The sequence below is a fragment of the Scyliorhinus canicula genome, chromosome 16, assembly GCF_902713615.1.
Source record: "Scyliorhinus canicula chromosome 16, sScyCan1.1, whole genome shotgun sequence".
In the NCBI taxonomy this organism is placed as follows: Eukaryota; Metazoa; Chordata; class Chondrichthyes; order Carcharhiniformes; family Scyliorhinidae; genus Scyliorhinus; species Scyliorhinus canicula.
Window position 1 is genome coordinate 8,898,613 of NC_052161.1, and position 23,025 is coordinate 8,921,637.

General features: G+C 46.1%; 1 protein-coding gene across 8 annotated transcripts in view; it reads left to right on the plus strand.

Annotated features, from left to right (window-relative positions):
• Positions 1–23,025, plus strand: part of r3hcc1l (R3H domain and coiled-coil containing 1-like) — a 181,108-nt gene that overhangs the window by 129,549 nt on the left and 28,534 nt on the right. For all 8 annotated transcript variants that reach the window (XM_038821596.1, XM_038821597.1, XM_038821590.1 and 5 more), the window contains one exon: positions 5,766–5,836. In XM_038821596.1, coding sequence (XP_038677524.1) covers positions 5,766–5,836 — 71 coding nt within the window. The remainder of the gene's footprint in view (positions 1–5,765; positions 5,837–23,025) is intronic.

The window sequence follows — 23,025 nt, forward strand, 5'->3', positions numbered from 1 at the left end:
TTTATCTTTAAGCTGAAGCTACCCCAGTGGCTCAGCAAATGTATCTCACAAGCAGCTGCCTTAGCACAAGCCAAGAAGATTCAGCCTTTGATTCATAGCATCGAGCTAACTGATCCCAGAGAGGTTGGTGCTAGGGGAGCCAGAATCGGTCTCGATCTCCCTGGGTTCAGGAACAGCAACCCCTCAAGCCTGTTCCGTCTTTCAGTGAGATCATGACTGACCTATATCCTAATTAACTCCATCCACCGCTCCAAATCCTTTAATACCCTTGGCTGGCGTAGCTAGCAGTCTCAGAAGTAAAATGATTAAATTATCATCTCCTGCTTTTTGAGAGCTAGCATACCTCCACATTTCTGCCACACTTTGCACAAAGAACTGTTTCATCACCATGGTGCAGCGGTTAGCACTGCTGCCTCACGGCGCTAAGGACCCGGGTTCCACCCCAGCCCTAGCTCACTCTATGTATAGTGTTTGCACACACTCCCCGTGTCTGCGAGGGTCTTATCCCCACAACCCACCTGGTTCACGAATATCCTTTGGGGAAGGAAATCTGCCACCCTTACCTGGTCTGGCCCACATGAGACTCCAGACCCACAGCGATGTGGTTGATTCTCAAATGCCCTCTGAAATGGCCGAGTGAGCCCCTCAATTGTTTCAAATCGCTACAGTGTCTAAAAAGAATCAAACTGCGACGACCGCCTGTTACCGACCTCAGCGTAAGAAACGATAACGGCACACCCAGTCCCGTCACCCCTGTAAAGTCCTTACTAACATGTGGGGGTTTGTGCCAAACGTTGGCGAGTGCGGGCGGCACGGCGGCGCAGTGGTTAGCACTGCTGCATCACAGCGCCGAGGACTCGGGGTTCGATCCCAGCCCCGGGTCACTGTCCGTGTGGAGTTTGCACATTCTCCCGTGTCTGCGTGGGTCTCACCCCCACGACCCAAAGCTCTGCAGGGTAGGTGGATTGGCCACGCTAAATTGCCCCTTCATTGAAAAAAATAATTGGGAACTCTAAATTTAAAAAAAAAGAACTGTTTTATAATACTACCTGAATTGCGGTCCTGCTCTTGTTGATGTTCCAGCAGCCCCTGCTGAAATTGTGCTTTGTGGGGTGAGGACAAAATTGAAGTTAGTGAAATTTCGAAGTTACCAGGCTCTGATGTCTGGTTGAAAGTGCTCCCAACTGAACTCAGTTGACTGGTAGATTTATCAACTAACCTGTGAGACTTGAGCTGATTGATCACTGAGCACATTCTATAACATGGATGTTTATTTATCTGAAGGTTCCCTTTGAAGCTTGCCACTTAAAAAGCCGCCTCAGATTTTCACCTGTGAATATAGGGGATACTCTTCTTTTGAATGTTTGCATTTATTGATCATCTTATCATAGCAAAACATTTCAAAGTACTCCACACAATGAATTATTACTGGAACACTTACCGAGGGAAGCGCAAAGCCAGAAGCTTCTTGCAAATGGGTCGGTTGTTGAAACCAAGGTAAAACATTTTAGGAATGCACAGCAGTTGTGTTAACATCTGTAAGGACTGCAGCTTGCATTTATATAGAGCCTTTAACACAAACAATGTCCCTCTAACGAGCTTCGCAGGAGCGTTATAAAAAAAAGTATGACACCGAGCCTCATTAGGATATATTTGGGGAGATGAAATGAAATGAAATGAAAATCTCTTATTGTTACGAGTAGGCTTCAATGAAGTTACTGTGAAAAGCCCCTAGTCGCCACATTCCGGCGCCTGTCCGGGGAGGCTGGTACGGGAATCGAACCGTGCTGCTGGCCTGCTTGGTCTGCTTTAAAAGCCAGCGATTTAGCCGAGTGAGCTAAACCAGCCCAAAGAGGTGAGTTTAAAGACGGGTCTTAAGAGGAGAACAAGGCAGAGAAGTTTAGGGAGGGAATTCTGGAGTTAAGGTTCCCGGCAACTATACATTGGTAGAACAATAACAATCAGGATGCCCAAGAAACGGGAATTGGAGGAGTGCAGATATCCTCGAGGGTTGTAAGGCTTGAGGAGATTGCAGGAATAGCTGGTGGTAAAGCTACAGTGAGATTTGAAAACATAGGTCAAATTAACATTTAACTGTCAAGCTCATTAGAACTCTTAATTAGCAGTTGTTTTTTTTAGGTGATTTGGACTAAAGAAATATTGCAGGATGGTAAATTTCTGCTCTTTGAATCACAAATCTAATCAAAGGAAGTGGAATGCAGTCCCCTGGTATTAATACCATATTCAAGGTACAATGTAGCAGTCCACCCTGAGTATTGCATTGGAGTATCCGCCTAGGTTATGAGTTGAAAGTTGGGATAGGGGCTCCAGAAGACATAGGAACAGAATTAGGCCATTCAGCCCATCGAGTCTGCTCTGCCATTCAATCATGGCTGATATTTTTCTCATCCCCATTCTCCTGCCTTCTCTCCATAACACTGATCCCCTTATTAATCAAGAACCTACCTATCTCTATCTTAAAGACACTCAGTGATTTGGCCTCCACAGCCTTCTGCGGCAAAGAGTTCCACAGATTCACCACCCACTGGCTGAAGAAATTCCTCCTCATCTCAGTTTTAAAGGATCGTCCCTTTAGTCTGAGATTGTGTCCTCTGTTTCTAGTTTTTCCTACAAGTGGAAACATCCTCTCCACGTCCACTCTATCCAGGCCTCGCAGTATCCTGTAAGTTTCAGTAAGATCCCCCTCATCCTTCTAAACTCCAACAAGTGCAGACCCAGAGTTCTCAACTGTTCCTCATACGACAGGCTCTTTGTATAGACAATGTAGGCTCAAATGTACAAGCAGTTAATCCAGGGCAGTAGGTTTGCCAATTGTTTAAATTCTGAAGTGAGCTCTTGAAAATCTTGAATCTAAGCACAAAAGACCCGTGAAGTTGCCATTAAATTGACAGCTTTTCCTCAACAAAGTCACAGGGATTACTGGTGAGAAGTCCACATGTTATACTGATGCAATAGTGAATACTCCTTTGTTTATTTTTGGAGTAAGGCATTAAATTCCAACCATGTAACATGGAAATGGAGCCAGACATCGGCCGGACCAAGTAGGGAGTAGCAAGTTGGTTTCTCTGAGAATCTTTCACAGACAACCAGTTGGGTTTGGCAATAATCTGGCTGCTCTTCACGCTAAGTATTTTCCAGATACCAGTGCACAAATTATGGGAGTTATTTTAATTCAGATTCTGGGCTGCTAGCCCAGTATTATAACCACCATGTCATTGTGCCCCATATATGAGGCAGGTATGGGTGGCTAAAACTCACTGGAACTCGTAAATTGTTGCTCCCTCGCAAGAATCTCCCCCTGAATTTTCATGCTGCTTACATGGCCTATTAAATCTTTTCGTGTCTGAGGCTAAAATACCCAGCTGCTTGGAGTTAAGTAAAACTTCACATTTTAAAGTCAGCCTCAAGGAATACAAAAAGCTATGTTTTATTTTGTAGCTGATATTAAAGTATTCCAGGATATTTACATGGAAGCAAATCCCTCTTTGTTTAAAATGGCCTTTTGTGTTGCCTCTGCACAGGGTAAAGAGAGGGGTAATATTAAATAAATTGCTTTATTAAGCTGTCGCCAGAAGGCAGTTTAGTGGAAGAACTTTCCTTCGTCTTTACGCATGGAACAGAATTGCCCCCTTCCTGCCCCTTTTTACTGCTTTTCCTGAGGTGAAGTAATTTCAATAAATTGCTAATTTTCTTCCTGCGTAATGGCTCTAAATATTAGCAAAAGTGCCAATGTACTTTGACTGGAACACTGGTCACCAATCACCACCACGGTTGCTGTTCTTTTGCTTTTTTGTCTGCTAAACAGCATGGTGCAGCTGCGGATTTGCCCTACAGTTCTGGTCTTAAGGTGATCACTTGTAGCCTGTTCTCGCCTTCCTATTTCCTATTTACCCTATAAATGTCCAATTGGAGTTTAATTCAGTGGGGTGAACTTAACCAGGCTGCTACCTTGTGCCAGAGGAAATCAGCAAAAAGAAACTCGGGCTCAAAAGGTGACAAGTGGTGGGAGACATTACAAGGGATCTACATGTGGCAAACTAACAGTTAAACCAGAGCCCGTGCCTCAGGTTAAATTGCACAAATGTCTTACAAGGGGACATGAAGGTAAACTAGTAAAAGGCAACGATACTAATGTCAGCCAGCACAAATCGTGATTAATATGTGGAATGCCTGGTTGGGTACTGGAGGCAAAAGCTTTCAGAGCATTCAAGAGCTTGTTAGCTGTAATGATGGAGGAGAGAGGACAAGTTTAAATGCAAGAAGGACATATATGGGTCGATTGGTATCCCTTATCAGTAATTACTATTCACCTTTTGTGACCTACAAGGATTGTTGTCTAACTTTACAACTTTGCCCACAAGCTTTGTTACACTGTAGAGCTTAAAACTGTTGTCTTGGTATTTGAGATTTAGATCCTAGTGTGAAGGAATCATCAGTGAATGTTCAATATTCACAGCCCTGACTGAATCTAAATCGACACTTCAGTACAAATTTAGCAGCAACCTGCAGTGTTCAAGCTCCTGTTCCCATTTCCTTGTCCCGGGCAATGTTAACGGAGCCATAATGCTATTCAAAGAAGAGAAAGGAATCTTCTTGGATAGTCTGGCCGGCCTCCTTCCCTCAGCCAGCTAAACCAAAAATAGTTGTTTGCCTCCTTGCTGTTTTATGGAACGTTGCCACACACGAAACAGCTGCTGCCATCAGCAATTGCCAATTGCAAAGCGATTCATCGTGAAGTGTTTTTGAGTGCCGACAAGGTGCTACATCAATGCAAGTCTGGCTTTTCTAATCAAGCTGTATTGTGCATTGCACTGAATTGCATGCCATTATGATTGGGGGTTACAAGTTCAGCATTCAGTTGTGCAAAATTAATTTCTAAATTCCTTGTAATTATGCCATTACTTCAATAATCACATTCATTGCTGTCGCAATGTACCACGTTGTTATATTTGTGCTAGGAGGGAGATAATCAGATTTGACAATTCCAGCTGTATTGCCCTGCCTGTGAAGTTTTCATATCTATCTGTTGCTAATTACTTCTTTTCACATCTCCAAGGCTTGTAACTGTGATTTTTTTTTGGTCAAAATTGTGCCTTTCTCTCATTTCTTTTTGTTTGTTTTCCATCTTGTGAAGTACATTATTTGCTGTTAAGGTGGATGACCGGTTGACAAAGCTCTTCAGTATTGCTCGGAAGACATGCGTCATTTCTAACCTCCTTGAATAATTCTCCCCGTGGGGACCTTGTTGTGTGTGTGGAACAATATCTAAATTCCAATTTGGCTCACTGTTTGACTCCAAACTTTCTCCCTCCCTCTCTCTTTTCCTGTGCTTCCCCAGACTTGGGGTACAGTTCCACTGGCCTGGTTGACTCGCCTGTACTTTTTTCCCAGCTGGCCTCTCTTCGTATGAGGCTAGACAGTCTGTGTTGGTACGTACTCGGGCCCGAGCCAATTCTGTCCTTGCCTACACAGCCCTGACTGATTTCCCCTTCCCGAGCTGGGAGTGCTGAGGGCAATTAGCTGCTAGCTTGGAAGTAGTTGGAAGTAAGTAATTTCAAACTGAGAATAAAACCAGGCACTTTCTAATCGATCTGGCACAGCTGCAGGTTGCCTTTGTTAATGTGACACTTGCCTTTTTGTCTGCATGGATCTGTATAATTCTGAACAGCTTTGATTCTAACAGCTATCTCATTTCGTTTTGCAAGAGATTGGACTCTGGTAACTGAGTGCTCTTTTTCTGATAGGAAAAAGGGATTCGATATCAAATGGGTGGATGACACACATGCTTTAGGCTTGTTTTCAAGTGCAATTGCAGGTATGTTTTGAATTTGCATTGAATTATAATGAAAAGTTACATTTTCTTCCCCTTCGCCGCACCAAGCAATTATCTTCTGAATTTGGTATCCTAAAACAATTGTGCATGTGGTCAGTGGCGTTTTGTTTAGTTCTTCCAGTTCTCGGTGGTTGCCTTTTCTTTAATTGAAGGTCCAGTAAGAAGTCTCACAACACCAGGTTAAAGACCAACAGGCCTATTTGGAATCACGAGCTTTCAGAGCGTAGCTCCTTCATCAGGTGAGTGAGTTAAACCTGTTGGACTTTAACCTGGTGTTGTAAAACTTCTTACTGTGCCCATCTAAGTCCAACGCCGGCATCTCCACATCATGGCTCTAATTGAAGGTAGCAGACTGATAAATCCCTCTCATTTTAAGTGTTTCCGTGGCGACCTTCTTAAAAGCGTCCTCCACAATCTCCCGTTGCTGACCAATTTTGCTACTTTATGTAAGTTCCGCTTCATTTATGTTTTTGCTTCCATTCTCTTTGCATTAACACATGCCCTTGCTTCTAATCAGATCTGTTTACTCGTCTTCTCCTTTCTCTCACACCTAAGGAGGAGACGAGAGAGAGATATTGCAGGTTTGAAACACCAGGACCTTTCCTGTTTCCCAACTCCCAGCACGTTGCCTGGCACTGAGGAGGAGAATGGGACCAGGACATTGTTTGACAGGGCCACATGGATTTTTGCATTTAAAAAAACATTCCCTTGTCTATGCCCCCATTTTTGATGTGTGTACATTTGTACGCGATTTAATGTGTGTGAGCGTCTATATGTGTTACAAGTTGAGCATCTCTTATAAAAAAATTCCGAAATCCACACTTTTTGTCGAGCGCCAAGGTGATGTCACAAGTCCCCGGGCAATGCGCAGGTACCAATGCACCGCACATGCACAGTTCCCAACGTGTGGCAGGTACACATTAAATTCTGAAATCCAAAAAATTCCAAAATCCGATACAAACTCGGCCCCAAACATTTCGGATAAGGGATGCTCAACCTGTGGTATGAAAGGAAAATACCTAGGAAGTAGGGGGGAGAGAAAACCCTCCCAGTCTGGTGAAATGTCTCATTTTAATTTGGAAGCAATGCTGATTTCACAGAAGGTTATTTGAACGTTGCATTAGGTATACCCAGCTGTTGTTTACTGATAACAAGACTGTGCCTGACGTTGTAAGTAACTGTTTCCGATTCTTGTCATTTATTTTTACTCTTATTTTTCGCAAGCAACATGTGTAAAGTGACTAACGAGTCTTCACTTTACCATGTTTCCCTCAGAGAATTGTTTTGCACTTGTCAAGCTGAATGATGGCAGTGCTGAAAAATGGAGCGCGCTTTCCTTTTGCTTTGTTCTGTCAAAGGTGAATTTGCATTAACGGAGTACCATAAGCGATAGATGAACAGTGCTGCTTCCTTCACCAGCGCTCATTACTAAAAATAGCCCCCAAGCAAGCCACCCACGTTTTCATGAGTCGTACGAGCGAGGGTCAGGTCTTTAGACAAACATAAAAGCCGAGATTAGGCCTTTCTCTGCAGGAAACCGGAATCATGGGTCTCCAGCCTTGATTGGAACATTGGTAGAAAGGGAAGCAGATTGGAGAGAGCTGCTTGCAGAGGATATAGATTTCTTTCTGAACACTGCTCCTTCAGATTACTCCCGAAAATGTAAGAAGCATTTCTCAGAACATAAGAACAGAAATGGGCCATTTAGCCCTTGACCCCTTCCTCCATTCAATCAAACCATGGTTAATACCCTCTCTTAGCTCTATTTAGCTGCCTTGTTTCCTTGTCCCTTTAATGTCACCATAGAATTTACGGTGCAGAAGGAGGCCAATCGGCCCATCGAGTCTACACCAGCCCTTGAAAGAGCCTACACGTCCACCCTATCCCCGCAACCTAGCAACCCCGCCTAACTTTTGGACACTACGGGGCAATTCAGCGTGACCAATCCACCTGACCTGCACATCTTTGGACTTTCGCGAGAAAACTGGAGCACCCGGAGGAAACCCACGCAGACACAGGGAGAATGTGCAGGGAATCGAGCCAGGGACCTTGGCGCTATGAAGCAACAGTGCTAACCAGTGTGCCACCCATCTATCCTTGCCTATCAAAATCTATAGATCTTCATTTTGAAAATTTCAATTGACACCCAGCCTCAGCAGTTTTATGAGGAAGATCCTTCCGTATTTCTCCTATCCTTTCAGTGAAGAAGTATTTCCTGACATCGCCTAATTTTACGGTTATGTCTCCTTGTTTTGGACCTCCCTGCCAGAAGAAATAGTTTTGCTCTATCGAGCATAACAACTCCTTTAATCATCTTAAACATTTCAATTAAATCAGCTGCAGCTTGTTGCCGATGGTGTAAAGTTTCCTGCGATTCTCCTCCCCCACTCGCACCCACCCGCGTGCTGAAATCCCAACCTGCGAGTTTTCTTCATCTGTACCAATCATAATTTAGCCAATTTCCACACCAGTCAGCCTTGTCGTATTAATTAGTGTCGAACTGAAGTGGATCGTGACTGCTTCTTTTATGCAGTACCCACACAGCCAGCATGCAGAGACAGAAATTGGGGTTTATGTGCTGGCTGCAGAGCTAGGAGTTGGAGCTAAATGAACGCTAAGGCACCCTGGCTCCTGTCCATTCTCTGGAGAAGCATTGCTCCAATTTGAAATATTATGGCAATGAATATAAGGTAACAGATGGCTGTCAGGGATCTGCAAAACCATATTTCAATTGGGTGGACATAAATTGTAACGGTGCCGTGTTTGTGCGGTTTACTAGCAGTAGCAGAATGCAGGTCCTGTCACAGGCATAACTTTACTTCTTCCCCACTGACTGGCCTGAATAGTAAGTGGAGATGCACTGAGCCACTCCTCTGAAATCATCTGCATTACAGCAGCAGGATTAAAGCAAAAATGAAAACATTAAATTGGCACAGCAGAAATATGAAAGAGATAGGTTCGGCAACACGGCTGGATTCGAAACAATGTGAGAAGATTGACCTCACACAACCACAAACTTTGTGCTTGGTACGATCCAAGCCATGGGCACCATAGTGGCACAGTGGTTAGCACTGCTGCCTCACAGCACAGAGGACCCAGGTTTGATCCTGGCCCTGGGCCACTGACCGTGTGGAGTTTGCACATTCTCCCCGTGCCTGCGTGGGTCTCACACCCACAACCCAAAAGGATGTACAGGGTAGGTGAATTGGCCACACTAAATTGCCCCTTAATTGGAAAAAATAAGAATTGGGTACACTAAAAAAATTTTTTAATGGTATGATCCCAGCTAACGGAGAGTTTCCCCCCTGATTCCCATTGACTTCAGTTTTGCAATGCCATACTCAGTCAAATGATGGCTTGATGTCAAGTGCACCTCTGAAATTCAGCTCATTTGCCCATGTTTGGAGTAAGGCTGAGTTACCCTGGCAAAACCTAACCTGAGCATCAGTGAGCAGGTTATTGCTGAGTAAGTGCCGCTTGATAGCACTGTCCATGACACTTTCCAGTTGATCAAACGCAGACTGATGGGGCAATAATTGGCCAAGTTGGATTTGCCCTGCTTTTTCTGTACAAGACCTACCTGGGCAATTTTCCACATTACCGGGCAGATGCCAGTGTTGTAGCCGGAACAGCTTGGCTAGGGTCTCAGCTAGTTCTGAAGCACGTCTTCTGTACTATTGCCAGAATGTTGTCAGGACCCATAGCCTTTCCAGTATCCAGTGCCTTCAACACTTTCTTAATATCACATGGAACAGATCAATTTGGCTGAAGTCTGACATCTGAGATGTTGGGGCCCTCCGGAGGAGGCCAAGATGAATCATCCATTCGGCAGTTCTGGCTGAAGACAGATGCGATGTGCTGGGCTCCTCCATCATTGAGGATGGGGATATTTGTTGAGCCTCCTCCTCCCCTGAGCTATATAACGTCCACTGCTATTCCCAACTGGATACAGTGGGGCTGCAGAACCTGCATCTGATCTGTTGGTTGTGGGATCACTTAATTTTGTCTATTACTTGCTGCTTATGTGTTTGACATTCAGGCAGCCCTGTGTTGTAACTTCACCAGGTTAACCCCTCATTTTTAGATGTGCAGCTAATGGTGCACAGCGCCTCACGGATATCCAGTTTTGAGTTGTTATATCTGTTCTAAGTCTCTCTCTTTTAGCATGAAACACTCCCTCATTTAAAATGTACCTGGATCTACATCTGAAGTGCTGTAACCTGCAAGTCTACAGACCAGGTGATGGAAAGTGGGATTAAAATAAGTGGTTAGTTTATTTTTGGCTGGGACAGACACAATGGACTGAATGGCCCCTTTAGGCGCTGAAACCTTTCTCTGAGTGTATAATTCTGTGGGAATAGTGCCACGCAATCACACGGTATCCTCAATCTGAGGTCAGGACGACATCTCCACAAGGACTGTGCGGTGGTCACTTTTACTAATACTGTCACGGACAGATGCATCAGCCGCAGGTAGATTGGTCAGAACGAGGTCAAGTAGCTTTTTCTCTCTTGTTAGTTCCCTCTTTACCTGCCAAAGACACAGTCTGGCAGTTATGTCCTTTAGGCATTGGCCAGTTCGGTCAGTAATGGTGCTACCGAGCCATTCTTGGAAATCGATATTTAAATCCCCCACCCAGTGTACATTCTGTGTTCTTGTCACCCTGAGTGCTTCCTCCAAGTGGTGTTCAACATAGAGGAGTATTGATCGTATTGGGGCGGCACTGTAGCACAATGGTTAGCACTGTTGCTTCACTGCGCCAGGTTCCCAGGTTCGATTCCCAGCTTGGGTTACTGTTCGTACGGAGTCTGCATGTTCTCCCTGTGTCTACGTGGGTTTCCTCCGGGTGATCCGGTTTCCTCCCACAAGTCCCGAAAGACGTGCTCTTAGGTGAGTTGGACATTCTGAATTCTCCCTCCGTGTACCTGAACAGGCGCCAGAGTGTGGCGACTAGGGGATTTTCACAGTAACTTCATTGCAGTGTTAATGTAAGCCTACTTGTGACGATGAAGATTATTATTAAAGTGAGGGGTTGATAATCAGTAGGACGCTCTCTTTCCCACATTTGACCTGATGCCATGAGATTTCATGGCTCCAGAGCCAACATTGAAGATTCCCAGGACAACTCCCCCAGGACAACTGTAAAGCACTACGCTGCCACCTCTGGTGGGTCTGTCTTGTCAGTGGGACATACACAGGGATGGTGATAGTGCTGCTAGGGATATTGTCTGTAAGGTATGATTAGGAGTATGACTATGTCAAGCGGTTGCTTGCTTAGTCTGTAGAACAGCTCTCCAAATTTTTTTCTTCCAATTAAGGGGCAATTTAGCATGGCCAATCTACCTATTCTGCACATCTTTTTGGGTTGTGGGGGTGAGACCCACGCAGACAGTGGGAGAATGTGCAAACTCCACACGGACAGGACAGTGACCCGGGGCTGGGATCGAACCCGGGTCCTCGCCGCTGTGTTGCAACAGTGCTAACCACTGTGCCACCGTGCCGCCCGTACTCTCCAAATTTTGGCACAAACCCCCAGACATAAATAAGGACTTTGCTGGGGTGACGGGGCTCGGTGTGCTGTTATCGTTTCTGATGCCTCGGCCGATAGCAGGCGGTCTGCCCACTTTCATTCTTTTTAGACATTGCAGCAGTTTGAAACAACTGAGGGGCTTACTCGGAAATTTCAGAGGGCATTTAAGAGTCACCCATCCCTGGGCCAGACCAGGTAAGAAGGGCAGATTTCCTTCCCCAAAGGATATTAGTGAACCAGGTGGGTTTTTACGACAACCAACAATTGTTCTGAGGTCATCGTTAGACTAACTTTTCAATTCCGTATTTAGTTATTAACTGAATTTAAACTCCACCAGCTTGCATGGTGAGATTTAAACCCTTGTCGCCGGAACTTTAACCTAGGCTTCTGGATTCCAGGTCCAGTGACGTTATCTCTGTGCCACCGCCCTCCCTTTGTAAGATAAACATACGAGGGAGAAATAATTAGAAGGATGTGCTGATAGGAGGTGATGACGTCGGATGGGAGGAGGCTCCTGCAGGGCATCAAAACTGGCACAGAGCTGATGGGCTGAATGGCCTATTTCTGTGCTGTACGGTCTGTGTAAAGACCGTAGCTGAAACAGAAACCTCTTTCTCTGTTAGACGTGGACTGACCTGCTCCGGTACGGTATATCCTCCCCACTCAACCTTCCAACGGCCTATCATATTCAACAGCTGCCTGTCTTCCTTTGGACCCGTAAGAAGACACCAAGTTGAAGAACTTTTAATCTTGCAATAGAAGACACATACTCCCAGACTCACTGCTGACATAAGCAATATTTGTGTCTGAGGAACCTCGTGAATGCAGGAGATAAGGAGTTACAATAATTTCAAATCCCACGAGTGGTGTGAGCTGAGGGAGAATGATGGACAGTGCCATGAGTAAGAATTTTTTAAATGTGGTTCTCCAACATCTCTTCTGTTTAATTAATTAAAACAGCAACTTATGTTAATTTTAAATGCCAACTATATTGATGTGGAGATTCTGCACACTTGCAATGGTCATTGTACACTCTTCGTTTCCCCAGGTGGGTTTTTCTGGCTTGTTTCAGTATTTCATCCACACGGCACCCCCTGGTCCCTTCCAAAACGAATGCTTGCCTCTGTAATCCAAAGTGTTACTCGGTACGCACAATATCTAGCAATGTACCATTGTCCATGGTCAAATAGAATATTCCTGTTACTGTAATTTGCTTACTGGAGCCGCCTTCAATTTACGAGCCTTCTTAAATTCTCTAAAACTAAAATTCAAGAGGAAAAGATCGCGCTGGCAAATTTAACTTCCTACTCTGGTTCGCAAAGTAACAAAAGACTAGATTCTGTGCTAACACTTGAATCTTAATCCGTGTTCACAAAATGTTTTATGTGTGAGATCACTTTTACCCCATATGAGGCTTTCACTAAAGTGCTTTCTAATTAATGGAATATGGAAGCCTGGAGTGCAGGCTGTAGAATGTACTTCCGCCTGAACGTGGGACAATCTGCTCATTCCTCCCAACAGGTGAGACTTGCAGGATACCTCTTGCCTGAGTAAGAGCTACTTTAGAATTGCTCCTCATCGGCCAAATTGAATTCATACCTCACCAGTATCTGCAGCAGCCAGTCCAACCCCGGGTTCCCCCCCCCGGCTTGAGTGCACATTAGATGCTTGGCGAAAATTCCATTTTGACCAAGGCACTCGATTGATAGAAATAATATGGTAATTCACAGAAAAAAAAAGCAGCTGGTTCCTACTTTAGGCACATCCACTTTTAATGAGCTTTACTACAAAATGGATTTGTACAAGTGAAATTCTTTGTCTCTATAACCTGGGCTCACACAGCGTTAGCCTCCTGACTCCAGTGAACACAAAAGCCCATGGATGGTGCCTGGCGATGCTGATATTCTCTAGCACGTCAGCCTATCCTGCAACAATCGCTTTGAAGTGGCTACCGACATTCCAGAAAATACAGTAATTATGATTGGAAACATGATTAACTCTCCGATGCCCCACAATTTAGCTTCAGTTTAGAATCCATACAATCTCCACAGTGCAGAAAGAGGGCATTTGGCCCATCAAATCTGGAACCGACCCACCAAAAGAGCACCCTACCACGGCCCACACCTCCCACCCTAATCCCCCATGACCCTGCGCATTGATCATGGCCAATCCACCTAGCCAGCGCATCTTCCTTGAGTTGAATGTTAAAGAATAACACATGGTTCGCCCAGTGTCCCCGCCAACAGTCCCTCTTTAACAAAAGAGAGTAAATGGTCCTGGTTACTTGTAGGAAGAATCGGCAGCTGGATTTGCCCGTGGTTGGGAACAGTAATTCATTCTGTCAATTGCTTTGAGACGTTTTGGTGAAGTGATTAAAAACTACATAGTTACACATTATTTCTCTCCTTTCCTGATGCAGAGATGATCGTCCGAATGGCCGCCTTCTGCACCATAACATTTCTGTGATACCCCAAAATCTCACATGGTTTCTTCTCTATTTCTCCTTTCACAATCTCAGGATACCTCAAAGCACTTTATGGCCAAAGACGTACTTTTAAGTATAGTCACGGTTGAAATGTAGGAAACGTGACAGCCGTTTTGTGCACAGCAAGCTCCCACAAACAAATATTTGATGACCAGATAATTGCTTTGAATGGTGTTGGTTGAGGTTGGTGCCATAGCTGACGTTACACTCATTTCAAGGGATTTTACAATGCTACCCCTTATCCTAAAACTATGACCCCCTCGGTCTGGATTGCCCCACAAGAGGAAGCCTCCGCTCTACACCTACTTTGTCAATACCTTTTATCATCATATATACCTCCTTTGGAATGAACAGTAAATGAAATTTACGAGCAATTATGGAGGCTAAGCACATAGACACCAGTGATGTTTTGCCTTTAGCGTATATCACAGAATGGTTAGAGTGCAGAAGGAGGCTGTTCAGCCCATCGGGTCCATTCTGGCTCTCTGAAACCTAATCCCCCTCCCCTGCCTTATCCCGATGACCTTGCACATTCTTTCCTTTCTGATAGCGATCCAATTCCCTTTTGAATACCTCGATTGAACCCGCCTCCACCACCCCCTCGGGAGGTTTTTTCCAGACTCCACCCATCCTCTGTGTAAAAACATCTTTCCTCTCATCACTTTTGCTCTTTTTGCCAATTATTCAGAATCTATGCCTTTGGTTCTTGATGAATTTGAGTGGGAACAAATTCTCATCTTTTACCCTGTCCATACCCCTCAGGATCTTGAATACCTCTCAGCCTTCTTTTCTCCAAGAAAAACAGTCCCAACCTCTCCAATCTATCCTCATAGCTACAGTTCTTTATCCCTGGAATAATTCTTGTGAACCTCCTCTGTACTTTCTCCAATACTTTTAGATCTTTCCTCCTGTATGGCACCCAGAACTAGACTGGCCTAACTAGTGTCTTATACAAGTTCAGTATCGATGTCCCATTAATAAAGCTTACAGTGCAGCACAGTGTTTAGCACCGCTGCCTCATAGCGCCAGGGACCCGGGTTCAATTCCGGCCTTGGTTGACTGTGTGGAGTTTGCACTTTTCTCCCCGTTTCGGCATGGGTTTCCTCCGGGTGCTCCGATTTCCTCCCACAATCCAAAGATGTGCAGGTTAGTTGGATTGGCCACGCTAAATTGCTCTTAGTGTCCAGGGATGTGCAGGTTAGGTGGGCTTACGCTGATGGGGACTAGGTAAGGGTGCTTTTTCAAAGGGTGGGTACAAACCCGATTGGCCGAATGGCTCCCTTCTGCATAGTCGGGAATCTGTGTTCTGATGCTATATGCTTTATCAACTGCACGCTCAGCATGCTCTGCCATCTTCAATGACATATACATTTACACTGATGTCTCTCTATTCCTGCACTTACTTTATTTTATGCTGTCTCCATATTCGTCACCCCACACTTCTCTGCATTGAACTTCATCTGCCACTTGCCTGCCAATCCATCGACACAGCTTTGTTCTTTTGAAGCTTAAGACTATCCTCATCACGGTTGACAATCTTCGTATCATTTGAAAATTTTAAAATCATGCCCTGAACACCACAGTTTAGGTCATTAATATATATATCAAGAAGAGCAAAGTCCCAACACTGGCCACTGGGGAGCTCCACTGCAAACCTTCCTCCAGTCTGAAAAACAACCATTTACGTTCTCTGTTCCCTGTCACTTGCCAATTTCTCTTATCGAAATGCTGACTTTCCCTTTTATTCCGTCATACATAGTTTTGCTCACAAGCCTGCTGTGTGGAAAGTAGAAGTTCGCCATCTGAATCCAAGGCTTACCAGTGCCCGTCAATGGAGAAAATGGCCGAAGCAGACTCTGTGACTCCGGCCATTCCACTAATGGCCAAGATGCGTACTAGCACCTTAACAGCAGAATTTGACAAACACTGATGGATTGTGTCGGGGGACCTTCGCAAATAAATCAAAAATGCCTCGACTCCCATTCATTTGGCATTGTGGAGGACCAACCTTCTCTGTTACCACCTCAAAAAACAGTTAAACTTGAGTCTCTCTTAATTATTCCATGCTCTCTTTCCTTAATTATCCTGCACCTAAGTGACTATTGATTTTGTCCCTAACTATAGTTTCTAGAAGTTTCCCTACCACTGAAGTCAAACTGACTGGTCTGTAGTTTGTAGCTTTATCCTTGCAACCCTTCTTGAACAAGGTGTAATGTTCACGAATCTCCAGTTCTCTGGTATCACCCCTGTGTCTAAGGAAGACTAGATGATTATCACTACTGGATCTGCAATTTCCAAAGTCACTTCCTTCCGTACCCTTGGATGCGTTTAATCCGGTACTGACCTGTATCAATTTTACGTAAAGTAAACCTCCTACTTCTCAATTGTAAATGTTTCTAGTGTCCCAGTTACCTCCCCTCTCACCTCAACTTGAACAGTGTTTTCATTTGTAAAGACAGATGCAAAGTACTCGTTTAATACCTCCTCTATTTCTCCTGCCCCCACTTAGGGAAACGGGCGAGAATCACTCCGGACGTTTTCCTTGAAAGTCCGGGGTGATTCCCGGTTTTCCAAGGGGCTAGCAGGGCCCCGGCGTGCGTCCCGCAGCTCTGGCGACCAGCGGGGCCCTGTTGTCAAGGCCGCGCGTATGCACGGCGGCCGCAAGCGGGTCCGTGCATGCGTGCGGCGGCACACTTCGGCGCGGGCACTGCCAACATGGCGGACCCACACAGCGGGCCCGCGCAGGGGAAGGTAGATTCCCCCCCCTCCCAGATCGCAATGGCTCGCTGATCGGTGGCCCCCGATCGCGGGCTTGGCCACCGTCGAGGCCCCCCAGGAGTCAGATTCCCACCGCGGCCGCCGGGTAGTACCAAATGTGAGCCACACCGGCGGGAACTCGGCCGGTCCACTGCGGAGAATCGCCGCAGGGGCCTCTTCCAACGGCTCCCGACCGCGCGCACGCGACTGGCGGGTCCGCGGAGAATCGCGGAAGTGCCGTCACGCCGGATTTCCGACGTGACTATTCTCCGCCCCCGTGCCGGATGCGATGTTAGCTGCCAGTGGCTTCAAACTCTCTCCCTGATTTTCTTATTAATTTTTTCACTTCCCCAGGTTCTTCTATATTCAGTCTGATTCTCCATTGTATTTTCAACCTGACATTTGTGGTATGCGCACCTTTCCTTCCTTTTCATCTTCACATCTATCTCTCTCTCAATGCAGGGCACTCTGGATTTATTTGTCCAACCTTTCTCCTTCAGGGAATTATACCATATCATCAACTGCAATACTGAAGGTGCCGTCATTTTTGCCAATATGTGATTCCAACTCACTCGACTCCGATGGATTCTCTTTTTTAAAATGTTTTATTCAAGGCATTTTCATATAAACAAACACGCAGAAGAACAACCAAGTAACATTAGAAATAACCCACCCCCCGCTCCTTCCTCGCCACCCTCTCCTCAACTCCTGCCTTCCCCATTTTAACCACCCATCCCCTCCCTGCTGACCCCTCACACCTCCTTAAAGAAGTCAATAAACGGCTTCCATCTCCAGGCGAACCCATTAACCGACCCCCTCAAGATAAACTTGACCTTCCCCAGCCTCAGGGATTCCGCAAGGTCGCTCAGCCACAACCCCGCTTTCGGTGGCTCTGAGAGCCTCCACACGAGCAAGATCCATCTCCGGCTAGAACATCAGCCTCTCTCACCCCCCTGGATTCCCGGGTCTTCCAACCCTCAAATATCGTCACCTCTGGACTCAGGACCACCTCCACACCCAGTACCTCGGACATCATGAACGCAAACCCCGGCCAGAATCCCTTCAGCCTTGGACATACCCAGAACATGTGGTCGTGATTCGCGGGCCTCCCCGCACACCATCCACACCTCTCCTCTCTACCCCCTCAAAGAACCTACTCATCCATGCTACTGTCATATGCCCCCTCCGTATTACTGGATGAGGCTTAGCCTCGCACACGACGAGGACTCATTCAGCCTTCACAGGGCCTCAGCCCATGTCCCGGCCCCCACCTCCCCTTCCAGCTCCTCCCACTTGTGCTTACGTCCCCCACCAGGGCCCCGACTCAGATACATTCTCATCCCATTGGCTTTCCTCCAATTAATTAGCCCTGCTCTGGATTATTCCTTGTCCCTTTTCAGGACCAATATAAAACTTATGCGACAATGGTCACTGTCCCGTAAACCCACTCATACCAATATTGGGTCCACTTGGGCCAAATTCCCTAGAAGCTGTTCCAACAGTGCCTGCCCTCTCTGACTGGAAATACGGCTGCAGAAATTATCTTGAACACATTGCAGGAGCTCACATCCTTATTGTCCTGCTGCACTATTCCTATCACGGTCCATATTTGGATAATTGAAGTCCCCCATTATAATTATTCTGTAATTCTTTTCTTTTCTTTTTTTTTAATAAATTTAGATTACCCAATTATTTTTTCCAATTAAGGGGCAATTTAGTGTGGCCAATCCACCTACTCTGCACATTTTTGGGTTGTGGGGGCGAAACCCACGCAGACACGGGGAGAATGTGCAAACTCCACACGGACAGTGATCCAGAGCCGGGTTCGAACCTGGGACCTCAGCGCCGTGAGGCAGCTGTGCTAACCACTAGGCCACCCTGCTGCCATTATTCTGTAATTCTTGCAGCTCTCTGTAATTTCTCTGCAGATTTGTTTCTCTACATCCCTTTCACTACTTGGTGATCTATGTTCTGCATCGATCAATGTTATTGCACCTTTTCCATTCCGTACCTCTACCCAGAGAGTTTTTGTCCTTGACCCCACAGGAACATCCTCTCTCTCTCTCCAGTACTAGAATCAATACTGCCATTCTCCCTTTGCTTCCCCTCCTGTCTCTCCTGAACAGGAATATTCAATGCCCAGTCCTACCCTTCTTTGAGCCAGGTCCCTGTTTTAGCAATAATGACATAATTCTATTTGTCAACCTATGCCAGTAATTCACCAGTCTTATTAGCCACATTCCGTGCATCCACACTAACTCTGATTTGGGCTTTTTTCCTTTCCCCCTTCCCACTCTAATTCTATTAAACCCTCGGCAAGTTTTACGTTTGTTTACCTTGATACTACTCTCTCTATCAGTTAATACCTCTTGACATCCTCCTGCCATTTTGTCCCCTCTCCACCCTGAAATTCCCCTTGGGTTCCCATCCCCCTGCCAATCTAGTTCAAACCCTCCCCAACAGCATTAGCAAACCTCATTGCAAGCACATTAATCCAGTCCTGTTAAGACCTTGATCCTCCTTGTAGGTCCCACCTGCCTCAGAACCGGTCCCAGTGTCTCAGAAATCTCCCTCTTACTCCATTCCTCCAGCCACGAGGTGAACTGCTCAATCTTTCTATTCTTTTGCTGACAGGAAACGCTGGAAGTAACCCTGAGATTACTGCCCTTGAGGTCCTGCTTCTGAATTTCCTTCCTTGCATCACTAAAATCAGCTTTCAGGACCTCATCCCTTTTCCTCTGCCATTGGTTCCAATGTGGATCACAACCTCTGGCTGTTCACCTTTCCACAAAAGAATTTAGAGCAAGGTTTCATGATCAGACTGAACTAGTGGGATGAAAGTTGTCTATCAAGGCCAGACATGAGATTATCTCCTCAATCCTCTTTATTGTAATGAAAGGTCACCATGTTTCTCTACGCTCTAATCCCTGGGATCATCTTTGCAAATCTCTTTGCACCCTCTCAATGATCTTGATATCATGCCTAAAGCAGCAGGGATACTAACCCATTGAAAAGAAATGGACGTATTATCTGCACAGAGATATATCAAACCAACGTGTTAGGCACGTGTCTGCTAATAACTGGCAGTGATCATTTCTCGCCTTACATCTTGAGAAACCTAAAACCTGAGTTTGCAGTGCTAACCATTTTGAATTGGCTTCCGTTTTCAGTTGGCTGCTGTGACTTGCCAATTACTGGAATTGAATGTGAGGGCCACATGCTAGTTAGTGTATCACAGGAAAGTGTTTAGTCCTGAAGTGTTGCTCAATGCCTCCAGTCAGTGTAAATGTTCATGAGTATGAGGGGCTGGTTTAGCACACTGGGCTAAATCGCTGGCTTTTAAAGCAGACCCAGGCAGGCCAGCAGCACGGTTCAATTCCCACACCGGCCTCCCCGAACAGGCGCCCGAATGTGGCGACTAGGGGCTTTTCACAGTAACTTCATTTGAAGCCTACTTGTGACAAGAAGCAGTTTTCATTTTCATTTCATTTCATATTGCTGCTGCTCCTGTGCTGAAGTTGATGTCTCCAGTCGGGTTGGTGTCCCACAATTAGTGGCAGGCATTCTGCACCAAAGTAGATGAACCTTTGCAGTGAGCGTTTGCAGTTTGCAACATTCTTTCCATGAATGTGTTATAACCAAGCCCACGGTGACACAGTGGTTACCACTGCTGTCTCGCAGCGCCGCGGACCCGGGTTCGATTCTGACCTTTGGGCGACTGTCGGGCTGGAGTTTGCATTTTCTCCCTGTGTCTGCGTGGGTTTCCTCAGGGTGCTCCGGTTTCCTCCCACAGTCCAAAGATGTGCAGGATTAGGTGGATTGGCCGTGACAAATTGCCCTTTAGTGTTCAAAGATAGGGCGGGGGAGTGGGTCTAGGTACGGTCCTCTTTTAGAGGGTCGGTGCAGACTCGATGGGCTGAATGGCCTCCTTCTGCACTGTAAGGATTCTATGATTCCCAACCCAGCAGATATTCCTACCAGCATGTGTCACTCGATAATGACCAGGAATGAAAATCTGATTTTTTTTCTCTCCCCCCCCCCCCCCCCCCCCCCCCCCCCCCCCCTTTAAACATTGGGACAACATGACCAGCTTCAGTGTTGTTAAAGCTGAGTTTGGGGTAGAATTTCTTTGAAGTTGTTCATCTCTGGTCAGCCAATTGATGAAGGATAATATTAGATCCGATCTTTACTCAGTCTTGTATTTATTTACAGCATTAAATATTGCAAGCATGGAGCACCTAACTCAGCCACACCATATTTTCAATAAGTGTCTCTTTATATATGCTGTCACGCAGGACGCTGGTGTTATCTGCAAGTTCTGCTTTGGCGTGAAGAGGCAGTTGAAACTCCAGTCGTCTCATAACAATTATTAGAGACTATTTATTAAAGTAAAGTCACGACAAATACACCCACAGTGCTGTTAGGGAGGGAGCCCCAGCAATAGGGAAGGAACGGTGATATATTTCCAAGTCAGGTTGGTGAGTGACTTGGAGCACAACCGGGTTCCCAGGTATCTGCTGCTCTTGTCCTTCTTGTTGGTAGTGGTTGTGGGTTTGGAAGGTGTGTCTAAGGAACCTTGGTGAGTTTCTGCTGTACATCTTGTAGAGGGGACACACGGCTGCCACTGTTCGTCGGTGGTGGAGGGTTTGAATGTTTGTGGAATGGGGAGCAATCAAGTGGGCTGCTTTGTCCTGGATGGTGTCGAGCTTCTTGAGTGTTGGAGCTGTACTCATTCAGGCAAGTGGAGCGTATTCCTTTACAATGTTGACTTGTCCGTTGTAGATGGTGAACAGGCTTGGGGGGGGGGGGGGGGGGGGGGTTTCAGGAGGTGAGTTGTTCGCCATAGGATTCCTAGCCTTTGACCTGCCCTCATAGCCACAGCATTAATATGGCTAGGCCTGTTCAGTTTCTGATCAATAGTAACCCCCAGGATGTTGTTTGTGGGGGATCCAGCGATGGTAATGCCATTGAATGTCAAGGGTCGATAGTTTGATTCTCTCTTATTGGAGATGATCATTGCTTGGCACTTGTGTGGCGCGAATGTAACTTGCCACTTGTCAGCCTAATCCTGGATATTGTCCAGGTCTTGTTGCATTTGGACTTTGACTGCTTCATTATCTGAGGAGTCACGGATGGTGCTGAACATTGTGCAGTAATCTGCCAACATCCTCACTTCTGACCTTATGTTGGAAAGGAGGTCATGATGAAGCAGTTGAAGATGGTTGGGCCGAGGACAGTACCCTGCGGAGCTCCTGCAGTGACGTCCAGGGACTGAGGACTGACCTCCAGCAACCACAGCTATCTTATTTAGTGCTATGACTCTAACCCGTGGAGAGATTTTTCCTCTCATTCCCATTGACTCCAGTTTCACTTGGGCTCCTTGATGCCATACCCGATCAAATGCTGCCTTGATATCCAGAGCCATCACTCTCATCTCACCTCTGGACTTCAGCTCTTTTCTCCATGTTTGACACCTTCCATCACTTTACTGATGATTGAGAGTAGACTGATAGTGTGGTAATTGGCTGGGTTGGATTAGTCCTGCTTTTTGCATCAGTGACATACCTGGGCAATTTTCCACATCCAGGTGTTGTAGCTATACTGGAACAGCTTAGCTGGCGCTGCAGAAAGCTGTAGAGCACAGGTCTCCAGGGCTATTGCTGGAATATTGTCAGGGCCAATAGCCGTTGCAGGATCCAGTGCCTTCAACTATTTCTTGATATCATGTGGGGTGAATTGAATTCACTGACGACTGGCATCTTTGATGCTGGGACCTCTGGAGGAGTCCCCGATGTCACATCCACTCGGCACTTCTGGCAGAAGATTATTGCGAATGTTTCTTTTGCACTGATGTGCTGGGCTCCTCTGTCATTGAGGATGGAGATATTTGTGGAGTCTCCACCTCCAATGAGTTGTTTAAATGTCCACCACCATTCCCGACTGTATTGGCAGGACTGCAGAGCTTAGATTTTTTTAAATAAATTTAGAGTACCCAATTACTCTAATTGGGGCTGGTTTAGCTCACTCAGCTAAATCGCTGGCTTTTAAAGCAGACCAAGCAGGCCAGCAGCACGGTTCGGTTCCCGTACCAGCCTCCCCGGACAGGCGCCGGAATGTGGCGACTAGGGGCTTTTCACAGTAATTTCATTGAAGCCTACTCGTGACAATAAGCGATTTTCATTTCCATTTCCAATTAATTTTTTCCAATTAAGGGGCAATTTAGCATAGCCAATCCACCTAGCCTGTACATCTTTGGCTTGTGGGGGCGAAACCCACGCAAACAGGGGCAGAATGTGCAAACTCCATACGGACGGTGACCCAGAGCCGGGATTGAACCTGGGACCTCAGCGCCGTGAGGCAGCGGGCTAACCTATTGCGCCACTGTCCTGCACTTAAAGC